The sequence below is a fragment of the Podarcis liolepis genome (assembly GCF_965112155.1).
Source record: "Podarcis liolepis genome assembly, chromosome: 4".
NCBI lineage: Eukaryota > Metazoa > Chordata > Lepidosauria > Squamata > Lacertidae > Podarcis > Podarcis liolepis.
The window spans coordinates 73,993,355-74,006,266 of record NC_139558.1 but is presented as its reverse complement, the minus strand read 5'-3'; the positions used below and the strand labels follow the sequence as shown (position 1 = coordinate 74,006,266).

At 42.5% G+C, this 12,912-nt stretch overlaps 1 protein-coding gene across 4 annotated transcripts in view; it reads left to right on the top strand.

Moving 5' to 3' along the window:
- The window catches only part of NME7 (NME/NM23 family member 7), a 68,883-nt gene that overhangs the window by 35,300 nt on the left and 20,671 nt on the right, over positions 1-12,912 (top strand). For all 4 annotated transcript variants that reach the window (XM_083500869.1, XM_083500870.1, XM_083500871.1 and 1 more), the window contains 2 exons: positions 4,557-4,625; positions 5,886-5,987. In XM_083500869.1, coding sequence (XP_083356995.1) covers positions 4,557-4,625; positions 5,886-5,987 — 171 coding nt within the window. The remainder of the gene's footprint in view (positions 1-4,556; positions 4,626-5,885; positions 5,988-12,912) is intronic.

The following is a 12,912-nucleotide window of genomic DNA, read 5'->3' as shown; positions in this document are numbered from 1 at the left end:
TGGTCTTTGTCAGCCAGGCGTTTGGTTCTGGAGATGAGAGTCTTGGCTACGGAGTTTATTTGTGCAGGGTGGTGGTGTGATTGTGCATGTAAGTAGCGGTTGGTGTGTGTTTTTTTCCGGTAGATAGTGTGTCCTAGGGAGCCATCAGGTTTTTTGTAGATTAGGACGTCAAGGAAGGGAAGTTGGTTGTTGGCTTCTATTTCCATAGTGAATTGTATTTTGGGGTGTAGGCTGTTGAGATGTGTGAGGAAGCTATCTAGTTTTTCTTTCCCGTGTGGCCAAATTACAAAGGTGTCGTCAACATATCTGAGCCAAAGTTTGGGTTTGTGTTCTGACTTGTCTAAAGCATTGGTTTCAAAGTGTTCCATGTACAAATTTGCGATGACCGGTGAGAGGGGTGATCCCATAGGTGCTCCTTCTATCTGTTTGTATCTTTGTCCATTGTGGATGAAGTACGTGTTGGTTAGGCAGTGGTTGGTCAGGTCCAGGATGTATTCGGGGGGATTGTATTTGTTTTGAATGGCTGTCAAGGCTTCATTAATGGGCACTTGTGTGAAGAGAGATACAACATCGAAGCTCACAAGTAGGTCATCGGGATGTAGGTTTTGCTTCTTTATTGTTTCTATGAACTGGAAGGAGTTAGTAACGTGTGAAGCGATGGATTCTGCATAGGGCTGAAGTTGCTTAGCGAGAAATTTAGCGAGATTTTGTAGAGGTGAGCCTATGGAGCTGACTATTGGTCTGAGTGGTGTTCCTTCTTTGTGTATCTTGGGGAGACCGTAGAGTTTGGGGCATCTGGATGATTTTTCTCTGGGGATGATTCTTAGCTGGATTTCTTCACTGATAGGAGAGGCTTTTATTTTGGATTTGGTGGTTTTTTCCAGATAGGTGGTGGGATCTGTTTTTATAGGTTGGTAGGTAGGGTCTTGGAGTAGATTTGATAGTTTTGCTTGGTAGTCCGATGTGTTCATCACAACAGTGGCATTACCTTTGTCTGCTGGGAGAATGATTATGTTGTTGTCTTTCCTCAGGTTGGTGAGTGCTTTCTGTTCTTCTTTGTGTAAATTGCTTCTGGGTGGTTTGCTGGAGCAGAGGATGTTGGTGACTTCAAGTCTGATTTTATTGGCTTCATCTGGGTTGATTTTGGTTAGGCTAGCTTCGACTCCGCATATGATGTTTTCCGTGGGGATGCGTCTCGGGGCGACTGCGAAGTTGAAACCTTTGGAGAGTACTTTGGTTTCAGTTGAGGTGAGGATCCTGTCTGATATGTTATGTACTGTTTGTTTCATGGGTTGTTGTGGAGGGTGGCTGGGCTTCTGGCGTTTCTCTAGTTTGTGGAGTTTGTTGGTGTGTCTGTCTGTCTTATGTGAGGTCTCAGTTTCAGCTCTCCAGACGGCTAGTTGTTTGCATTTGTCCCAGAGTGCAGGGTGGATTTTGTTACAGAGTTTGAGGTGAAGAGTGAGCAGATCTATGTTGGTTTGGTTTAGTAGGTATCTTTTCTTATGTATTTCGTTTCTGATTAGGGATAGTTCAGTTCGTTTCAGGATCCTTTCGGTAGCTGGGGTTTTAGAGTGGAATTTAAGTTGGAAGCATGTGGGAATTAAGTTGGAAGCATGTGGGAATTAAGTTGGAAGCATGTGGGGATTCCAAATTGCTCTTTAACATGGAACATCACCACAAGAGAATAATCATGGAAGCCATCGAGATAGAGAAACACCCTCACAACATGAACAAGCGTGACGACACGTCCCGCCTGCCAGACATCTGGAAATTAGCCCTCCCCACAAAAACCGACACCAGAACCAGAGGCACACAGAACGCCATCACCAATCAACCACACCAGACCCAAACCCAGACCCTCTCCACAGATAAATTACAGACACCATCCAGTAGCCAAACCATAGTGGCACCTCCGGATGCTGCACCCCCCTGCAATCCCTACACAGATCTGGCTGGCACAGGGCACAAAACCACAGCTCGCCCCTATACACGAAGCCAAGCCAGAGCACAACTAAGTGCAGTACAGCCATCTTCTCAGAAAAACTCTTCACAAGCTCAAGAGGTCAAGACACGAAAGCTTTAGCAACTAATCCACATTTAATGACCCACCTAAGTGGTACTCAGAATATCACTCAAGAAATCACTCAAGATATCCCTCAAGTAATTAAGGAACAAAAGAAGAAAAGGCACACTAACCTGGGACTTCCTCTCTGCCCAGAACGTTGGAGGCTATACACCACACCCCCTCAACAGTATTTATAGGAACTCAAACACTGAGATCCTGCTCTGTTCCAGTAACAAGAAGCCGAAAGCACCAGCCTGAAGATGACGAGTGAGACCTCGTCGAAACGTCGCCTACACACCCCAACTCTTACACGGGAAGACACCCGAAGACACCAAAACCTGCATATATATATATATATATATATATATATATATATATATATATAAAGGTAAAGAGACCCCTGACCATTAGGTCCAGTCATGGACGACTTTGGGGTTGCGGTGCTCATCTTGCTTTACTGGCCGAGGGAGCCGGTGTACAGCATCCAGGTCATGTGGCCAGCATGACTAAACCGCTGCTGGTGAACCAGAACAGCGCACGGAAACACCGTTTACCTTCCCGCTGCAGCAGTACCTATTTATCTACTTGCACTTTGACGTGCTTTTGATCTGCTAGGTGGGCAGGAGCAGGGATCGAGCAACGGCTCACCCTGTTGCGGGGATTCGAACCGCCAACCTTCTGATTAGCAAACCCTAGGCTCTGTGGTTTAACCCACAGCGCCACCCGTGTCATTCATATATATATATATATATATATATATATATATATATATATATATATATATAATATAATATATATAATATGTGTGTGTGTGTCTATACCATATTTTTCGCCCCATAGGACGCACCTAGTTTTTTTTTGGGGGGGGGGGAAATAAAGGAGAAAAAAATTATCCCCCCCCCCAGGCGCGGGGCTGTGTCGGGGGATGCCCGAGCTTCCCCCGACCCCAGCCCCCAGAACAGGCTGCTATCTGCAAGCCTAGGGAGCCCGGTGGGAAGTCGCGCCGGTCTCCCCAGGCTTGTGGATATCTGTCCCCCGAGCTTGTGGGGCTGGCGCTGGGGAGAAGCTCGCTTCTCCCCAGCGCCAGCCTCCAAACCAGGTTGGGGAACAGCGGGAAGGCGCGCTGCACCTTCCCGCTGTTCCCCGAGCTTGCGGGCTGCAGGCTGCTGCCCGCAAGCCTTGCGAGCCCGCGAGAACTCCCGACGGGCTCGCAAGGTTTGTGGATAATTTCCTGAAGCCTGCATTCGCCCCATAGGATGCACACACATTTCCCCTTCATTTTTGGAGGGGGAAAAGTGTGTCCTATAGGGCGAAAAATACGCTACTTTATTATTATTTATTACTTCAATTTGTATCCTGCCATGGTGCTCATGGCTGCTAACAGTGACAAGGTAAAAATACAGTAGAGGTGCTAAAGGTTATATAACCAACACAAATACAAAAGAGCAGATAAAAGTCAGAACAATAAAAATCCAAGTATAAAAACAGTGGGCAATTAAACACCTTGAGCATTGCAATAAACAAGTTGCCCTGGCAGGCCAAAGGTTTGTCAAAATGAAAAGGTATTTACTTGGCACTGGAGGGTCAACAGACAAGGCAGCAATTGAACTGTGGGAGGGAACCCCAAAGCTGGAGTGCAGACACTGAAAAGGCCCTCTCTTGTGCCCCTGCCAAATGTGTTTTCTAAATGGCAGGACTGAGAAAAGGGCTTCCCTGCAAGATTTTGGCACTCAAGCAGGCTCCTACAGGGAAAAGTGTTCCTTCAAGTAACCTGTTTCCAAGCCAGCTAGTGCTTGCATAATGAATACTGTAATGCTTACCTTTCTAATGTAGAGTGGTACCTTGGTTGTCCGAGTGTTCCAGTTTGGAAACGTTCTTTGTAAGCTGAACATCTGACACGGCTTCCAGAGTTTCCAATTGAGTGCAGGAAGCTCCTGCAGCCAATTGGAAGCTACGCCTTGGTTTTCGAACCATTCTGGGACTCCCGGAACAGATTAGATTCAAGAACCAAGGTACTGCTGCATTTAGATTCTCCTTGTCATGTGGCTCTCTGACCCCAGCATGAATGTGCTGTATATTCCCTCTTCCCCTCCATTTAACAGAGTTTAACTTGCAGCAGCAGGGAATGGAATCTTTTTTTAAAAAATGTGCTTTGTTGAGTTTTGTACAATCTAAATGGTACACGAAAGAGTAGCAATAAAATGAAACAAATATGGGTATTTTGTGATTTGTTTGATAAGATGAGACATACATGTGGAAAATAGGAAAAAAAGAATGAATCACAAATGGGATCTTGATCTCTGGTGTCTTTTAAATTTTTATCAGCTTTTCTACATAATACTGTGTGAGGGATTAATTGAGAAATAAGTTAACGTCTCCTCAGGTTGTGTATGAAAAGAAAAGGGGCAACAATAATGTTTGGAGATGTATACACTTGTTCCCACTGTACACAGAATAAATACTTTTCCTTTCTGTTCTTTCTTACGTGCAGTTCTATATGGACCGTGCAAATGCAGAGGAATTCTACTCAATTTACAAAGGTGTTGTTGCTGAATATGCTGTGAGTAAGCGCTATAAAGTCTCTCTTTATTTTAGGGCCCATTTTGGATAGAATCTTAATGGACCGTCCTGAAGGCTTATTGTCAAGGGCATGGCTCAAGCTTTGAGGGACTATAAAGTCACTTTTCAGTGCTGCTCTTCACCTCAGCCACAAAGATTTCAACCTAGTAATGTTTTTGAATTGGCATGACATACTGCGCAAGTGATGATTTTTGTTTGGCTCAACATAAAACTTGTCTTTTTCAAATATTTTAATGGATAGTGAAACACGGCAAGAGTTGTATTTGATATTGCTGCAGTGGCTGAGTTGAGTAGGTTTCTTCCAGCAAAAATTCTTGATACTAAGAGGCTTGGTTGCAACATAACCAAATGGATAGTGTCTGTATTTTTTAAGATCACTTAACCTTACACTGAGAAATGATATATGCATTGCGACTTCCTTTGTCCCTGCCAGCAGCAGCTGATGATGTGGAAAGGAGGCTTGGAAAACCACAGCATGATGTTCATTCATTCATTCATTCTTTCATTTATTTATATACTGCATTTCCACAAGGTTGTATCCAAGCCGGTTCACTACATGTCAGATGAACATATCAATACAACAATTTAAAATTAAAGTATTAGCAATTCCAAATAAACCTTAGTGCCAGTAAGTAAATCCATGATAAGTATCAGTCAAGCCATACAACTAAAGCAACCAAATAACACAATAGAAATAAAGCTGATTTGTCCAACAGCTTAAAATTGAACACAAGAGAGAATGAAGCTTAATCAAAGAAATAAAATATACAGTATATTCCAAAGAGGTGATGTTATGGTATGGAGTAAGTTCTCTTATGGATCAGTAATTGGTTAAAGAACACGATGCAAAGAGAAGGAATAAATGGACACTTCAAGCAATGGAAGGATGCAAAAGATGGAGTCCTTCAAGGATCTGTATTAGGATCTGTGCTTTTTCGCTTTTTCATTGATTGAACACAGAGGTGGCAACAGTGGTGGTCTGATGAGAGTCATTATGTCAGTGAAGTTGAAAAATGCAGACTAGCCCCAGAATATATAAAAATCACGAGAGAACTGACACATTTCATTAGGAACATTTCTAGATGTTAGAATGGATAGAACTGCTTTTGAAAACAACATGCAGAGAGTGGTCTGGGCTGGCTTAGATTTTCTTAAAACAAGAAATGATGCAAATTGATATACAGTGCAGATTAAAAGGTATAAGAACCATTTAACAATCTGTTCCTTTTTCCTGTTGCAGGAGATGGTTGTGGAACTTTGCTCAGGGCCTTGTGTTGCTCTAGAGATTAGGCAAGTAGATCCTGAAAAAGTATTCCGAGACTTCTGCGGGCCTTCTGATCCCGTAAGTAACTTACTTGAGAAGTTTGTATCGGGGCCAAAGCAGAAGTGATGCATGGGGTTTGAGATTGTCTCCATCAAAGTTTTTGGTTTTTACTTTAAAGGAGCCTGGAGGCAGTTGGCTTTGTTTTTTTATTGGAATTTAGAAAATCTCCCAGGAAATCGAAAATTCCTTCCAAAGCTGCTATTAGTCCTACAGGGGAAAATATACCTGCATGATGCAGATGCCTAACACCCTGTCAGATGTTGTTGTGGTTGCTCGAGAGTAACCAGGCAGGACTCCGACCCGTCTTTTACAGGCTTTATTTTGGTGCAAACTATTTACAGTGCAGAACATCATAAGTTCATGTCTGGCTCAATCGCTAGCAGAATCTGGGAGTGGTCTGTTCTTGTACTTCCCCCGACATAAAGTTTTGTCACCCCCAGCCTTTTCCGCCCCTCCCTGGGCCTCAAGCTACTGCGCATGATGGGTGAAGGCAGGGGTGTGCTTCCCTCCTCTCCGGCTTGCTGAGGTGCGGTGTTAAGGCTCTTTCTAGCATCCTCTGGCTCTTGCACCTCTTCTCCACTGGAGGTGGGGGTTTCCTCCTCGCCGGAAGAAGAACTGCTTCGCAAGATTTTTGGAGGCTCCCTGTAACACAATTCCCCCTCTATCTCTCGCCTCTGCGCCGATGGCAGTTCCCTGACACACCCCATACCCCACCTTGGGAAAAGTGGGTATCATAGCAGCTGCAGTGGAAAATAGATGGGGCAATGGGGGAGGGAAGCGTTGAACACTCTCTACCTTAGTGCGGCTTCTCCAGTCAAAACAGAACCCCCCCATCCCTATAGCTTCTTCAAAGTTCAAAAATTGGGTAGATTCAAGTGTAGATCTCTTGTGTTGCGTCTGATTTGCTACTCTGTTTTAAAAGGAATGGACAAATCTGTTAATTTCACTTTATTTGAGTTTCTCATTTCTCTAGTCTCCAGTTTGCCACATTACTTTTTTAAAAAAATGTCCTCATGGAAATTCATCAGCATTTATCCTACTTATACACATTACCTCAAGCAGTTTCCCCTAATAAAATACATTTTTAATTTAATTTTAATGAATATATTTATATATAGTTCTTCACATATTTTGGTTTTTTAAAGATACCCGTGCTTTGGTTTCCAAATTGATCTGAAAGGTATGAATTAGGTAGGTTCTATTAAAATGCAAACCAGATTTCTCCCCCACCCCTTCTGCATGGCAGTATAGTAACAGATAACAACTTTAGAAGCCTACATTTGAAAAAATGTTGTATTCAGCTAATATAACGATCACTTAGAGTCATGGTTTACAAGCAGAAAGGACAGCTACACCTTAACATGTGTCATTTTTGTTGCTGTCATGATTATTTATGCAGCTATGACCATTGCTAAGCCTTCTTTGCATTAGATATGAAAGTACATCACTGGAGTACTAGTTAAGCTACTCTAATCTATGCCAATTCAGTGCTTGTTACTCAGAAAGCAGTGTGAACAACCATACTTTAGGATATTTGCCTCTTGCTACTAAGCCATGTTGGCAACACTGCAGCTCATACTGAGCTACTGTTCTACTGGGCTAGTGTTGTTGTCAAAAAGGGGTGAAAGTGATGCAGACATATAATAAACCTAACTATATGTAAAATGGCACAGATGGAAGGGGTCAGGCTATAGATCTATGGCAGAGCATCTGCCTTGCATGCAGAAGGTCCCAGGTTGAATCCCCAGCATCTCTAGGTAGGGCTGGCAAACATTCCTGCCAAAACCCTGAAGAGTTGCTACCAGTTAGTGTAGACAGTGTTGAGTAAGATGGGCCAGTTGTCTGACTCGCTATAAAGCAGCTTCCTCTGTTTACTATGACACTGGTAGCCGCTGCCAGATTAAATATTTTAAATATTTAATCTGGCTATTAAATATTTTAAATGCTAGCAAAAATCAGACTCTACAAGTTGACTGCTTAAACAGTCATGATTCTAGTAGTGCATTCCTATGCACATTGATTTCGAAGGGAGTCCCTTGTGTTTAAAAGAGGTTACTCCCATGTAAGGCTGCGCTTCCTACTTACGCGGAAGGAAGCCCCATTGAATTCAATGGGAGTGACTTCTGTGAATGTATGTCTAGGAGGAAGGATCTAGATACATTCAAATTGGCGCAAGCATATTGTCGTCTTCTGATGACTCTCTTGCGGAATTCCACACCCGAGAAACAATGAATTACTTACTGTGACGGCAAAACAACTTAGCATATTTGAAGGCAGATGAGTTTATGATTACAAATAATTAGGCTGCTCTTCACATTGCACTAAGCAATGCAAACAGAAGGGAAAATGGATTCTCCGTCAATGACAGACCGTTATCGACTGGAGTTAGAAAACAGATCAATAAGAAGCTGCAATTAGTATGTCATGCTGTCTGTGGCTGTCTCTAGCGGAAAGGACATGGTTGGATTTTTTCAAATGTTATTTAGGGTCAAATATAATCAGCGTTCCTTTTCCTTATTAAAGAAAATAAATTCTATATTGCATACACTAGTTATTGTCAGTCTGCTAGAAACTTTGCATTTTAAGGTGTTTGCTTCTGAAGTGGGTAAAAGGCCTTGTGCAGGCCTAGCTCTATCCCTCCAGGACACCATGCCCCCAGTGTGTGATTGGCAGTCTTCTAAAGGGGACCATTTCTATGTGTGTAAGGTTGGGTTCCCAAACCCCATGTTAGAAACGTTCCACACCATACCATATTTTTAAAAGTTTCTACTCGGCTTTAATCCAAACATCATTTGTATGTGTGAGTTGAAAACAATAGCTTCAAAATGCTGTGAACTTTTGAAACATTCCTGAAAAGCGTTCAATATTTGGTTTTTAACTCCATCCTGAACTTTAATGACTCTATGAAGCAGTTCTCCCATTTATTTATTTTGGGGGGGGGGTGTCACGTCCCTGCTCGCTAACTACAACTTCATATTCCTGTGTAAAACTACAGCCTCTCCATGAAAAAAATGCAACACACCCATCAGAAAGAATTTTTTTGAAGAATGGCTGTGTCTGATGTGGTAGTCTGAAGTTATCAGCCGGATAATTTGATCATACCAACCCTCTCTGCAGAAATCTGGGAATGCTTAAGATATATCAGAATATATCAATAGAGGCTAGGTCTGTCAATGGAGAATCAGGTGAACGCCGGCATTCCTTTATTAGCCAAAAAAAATTTTCTGAATTTATGTTGCTAGAGCTATATTGTGTGCATATGCAATATATTCTGTGCTAGAGGAAACATTCCTGTTTTGAAAAAACAGCCGCTGCCACCATTTGCAATAGCTGACAGCCAGAGCAGCTGCAGTGTGAGCTTTTGACTCTGTGGTTCCTTTCTCATTGTCTTATAAACCATTCATTAAACAAAGCCTTTTTAAAAGCAAAAACCAACAACCCTGAATGTGAAATGTGGGCGACTAAATGACTGTTCGGTGGATTAATAATTTAGGGTTTGCTCACTGGTCTGTTCAGCTTGCTTCTTCTTTCTACTGCAAGACAACCTGACCAGAATTTTGATCAGTTTATTTCTTTGCAGTATCACAAACATCCCTGACTAACCTAATTTGAAATTATTATTTTTTTTAAAAAAAAGAAAGATGCAAACAATAATAAATATAACTGTTTTGTGTCGCTTCATTTCAGATGTGCAGGGATAATTCCCAGTGAACCAGCATGGCACTGAGAAGGGTGTTGACAACAATTCTGGGCTATTTTAAAATCCCAGCTCTGGGTTAGGAGGGCACAGCTTCTCTTGCTACTGCACTCAGGGCCATTTCTCACCTGATGCAGAGCAAGCCAAAGTATACAACCCACAGGGAGCTGTAGCCAATCACAAAGCCTAAAATTTAATGTGTAGTGCTGCAGAGCCACATTTTGAATATTCATTTCTATGCTTCTTTGCTTTGCTGTGTACATACCACACAGTTAAAGCATATTATCCTCTGCAAAAGAATCCTGGGAAATGTAGTTTGTTAAGGGTGCTGTTGCTCAGTGTAAACTATAATTCCCATTATTCTTTTTTTTTGTGTGTGTGTGTATGCTTTAAATATATGGTATGTATGTATGCAGCCTTAGTCTAGTCCATGGGTAGGCAAACTAAGGCCCGGGACCGGATTCAGCCCAATCGCCTTCTCAATCCAGCCCGAGGACAGTCAGGGAATCAGCATGTTTTTACATGAGTAGAACATGTCCTTTTATTTAAAATGCATCTCTGGGTTATTTGTGGGGCATAGGAATTCGTTCATCCACCCTCCCCAAAAATATAGTCCGGCCGCCCACAACGTCTGAGGGACAGTGGACTGGCCCCCTGCTGACCCCTGGTCTAGTCACCTCAAAAGTTATGAACTCCATCTTAGAATGTGATTTTATTTTAGACTGTGATGACTGGTAGGAGTGTAGAGCTTTATCCACTACTCCAAAAGCCCCCAGAATTTCAAAACTATGCAAGATTGTTTAGATAAAAGCTTCTCCTTGCATACAGAAGAATTTTATACAGGTGCTGAACTTATTAAAGCCCTAAGTGGCTTTGGGATCCAAATGCCTGAAGGAGTGTTTCCTCCCACACCAGCCTGTGCATCAAGTTCTTTAATTAAGGCCCTTCTCCAAATACCATTATTTATGTATTTATAGCCTCTGCTTAATCATTGTGTATGTTTGTTAATCTTATTGCTGGAATCTATTAGGTGAAGGGTAGTCGAGAATTGCTTAAAATAAAATGTTTTACTCAAAAGTCAATCCTGCTAAGTTGGGTGGGACTTAGTAAGTGAGTTTAGGATTGCATCCCTAGCCAGGCATTACAGTAGTTTGTTTTGTGAAGATGCATACAATTGATGAGTGCATCTACACCAGTGGTGGTCCAATACATTTTGCTACTGGAGGCAAAGGACAAGATGGTATCCCCACCTTCCATTCCTGCTGAACTAGGAGCTGAATCTTAACTTCAGCAGTGATGATATCATCTTGTGAACCTGGGGCAGCAGGCTAGTTTAGGGGGTCCAGGGTATGCCATGTGGCATGTAGAGTTCTTTCCTCCCACAGAGAGGAAAGAATGGGGGGCTCTGGGCATCAGCAGTGCTGCTGCCGACTGCCAACATCTGCTGCATGAGACCATTGCCTTACTCTGCCCAATGATAGGGCCAGCCTTTACCCTCGTGGATTCAGTAGATACTTGCAAAATTCAAAATGCAGCAAGCTGTTGTAGACTGGCTAATTTGATAAGACCTGTGATTAATGAGGCAGGTGCCTGTTGTTGGTTGTCATTCGCCTGATGCTTATGAGGTATGCGTGTTGCTTTGCTTGTTCCTGCTAATATAAAGTGGCAGGCATCTCTTCCCCCTTACAAATGGATAAATAGCATGTAGGTAAATCATTAACTGACATTAGAATGGAATTAGCCATTCAAGCCTTTAACAAAAATCTCAAATAATGCTTTATTTATTGATTTATAAAGACTTCCAATATTTGGCAGCCTCTAGTAAATTTTGTCAGTGCAGCTAAGAAATAAAAGAGCTAAAATAAGGGCATACAATATTTATTCATTATTAACATTTATTTATTAAATGTATTTTTAAACCCACTTTTCATCTGTATGGGGATAGTCAATGTGGTGCTCTCCAGGCTTCAACGTCCATCATGCCTGACCACTGGCCATGTTTGCTGAGACTGATGGGAGTTGTTGTATTAATGCATCCTACCTAGCAATGGAATATTTATTTTTATTTTTTTATTTATTAAATTTATGTACTGGTCTTCATCTGAAGATCTTGGGGCAGGTTCTGAGCATAAAAATACAAAATAAAAACATGAAATACATAATAAAAACAAGAGCAAAAACAAAGCAAACCCATACCCCCCCCAACAAATTTAAGAGAACGTAGAATATTAATTAGCCAAAGGGCTGGTTGAAGGAAAAGGTTTTGCCTAACACCTAAAGATGAAGGCAGCAGGCAAGCCTCCCTGGGAAGAGCACCCCACAAAATGGGGAGCAACTGCAGAAGAGTCCCTTTCTCATGTTGCCCCCCTCCGGAGCTCTCATGAAGGAGGCACATGAAGAAGGGCCTCAGATGTTGAGGAATACAGAGAAGAGCTACTTGCGAAGATCTTTAAGCTTTGAGATGATGATATAGGGAGAGGCAATCCTTCAGGTACTGGGGCTTGATGAAGCCATTTAGGACTTTAATAGGCAAACATCCCTTCATCAATTTCTCACAGAAGCAAATAAGCAGTCAATGACACTCTTTCAAAATCGGTGTAACATGATTACATCTGACTCTACTGGTCAATATTCTGGCAGTCCAGCAGCTGTGCATACTACGTATTACAGATAATCTGGTTGAGAGATAACCAGAGAATAGATTGCTCTGGAAAAGCTATCCCTGCTAAGAAAGGGGTGCAGCTGGTGAACCAGTCAAAAGTGGGGAAATGAACTTCATGCCGCTAGGTCCACATAAGCCAGGCGTGGCCAAACTTGGCCCTCCAGATGTTTTTGAACTACAACTCCCATCATCCCTAGCTAACAGGACCAGTGGTCAGGGATGATGGGAATTGTAGGCCCAAAACATCTGGAGGGCCAAGTTTGGCAATGCCTGACATAAGCCTCCAGTGGCAATGCTGAATCTGGAAAGACTCCCCACCACATGCCTTCTCCTTCATGCGTAGTGCAGCCCCACATAGAACAGGCTATATTATATCCTTTTTTCTCAAACTTGAGAACCACTTACCCATAATGTGCCGCATGTTGTCAGGATTCATCCTCAGGGTTTTGTTTTGGCCTTCATCTAGCTTAATACTGCCCCCAAGGACGGATGCAACACCTGCACAGCGTCACCTGACTCTGATGACAACGAGAAATAGAGCTGAGTGTCGTCAGCATGCTGTGAAGCCAAGCAGAATTTCCCCA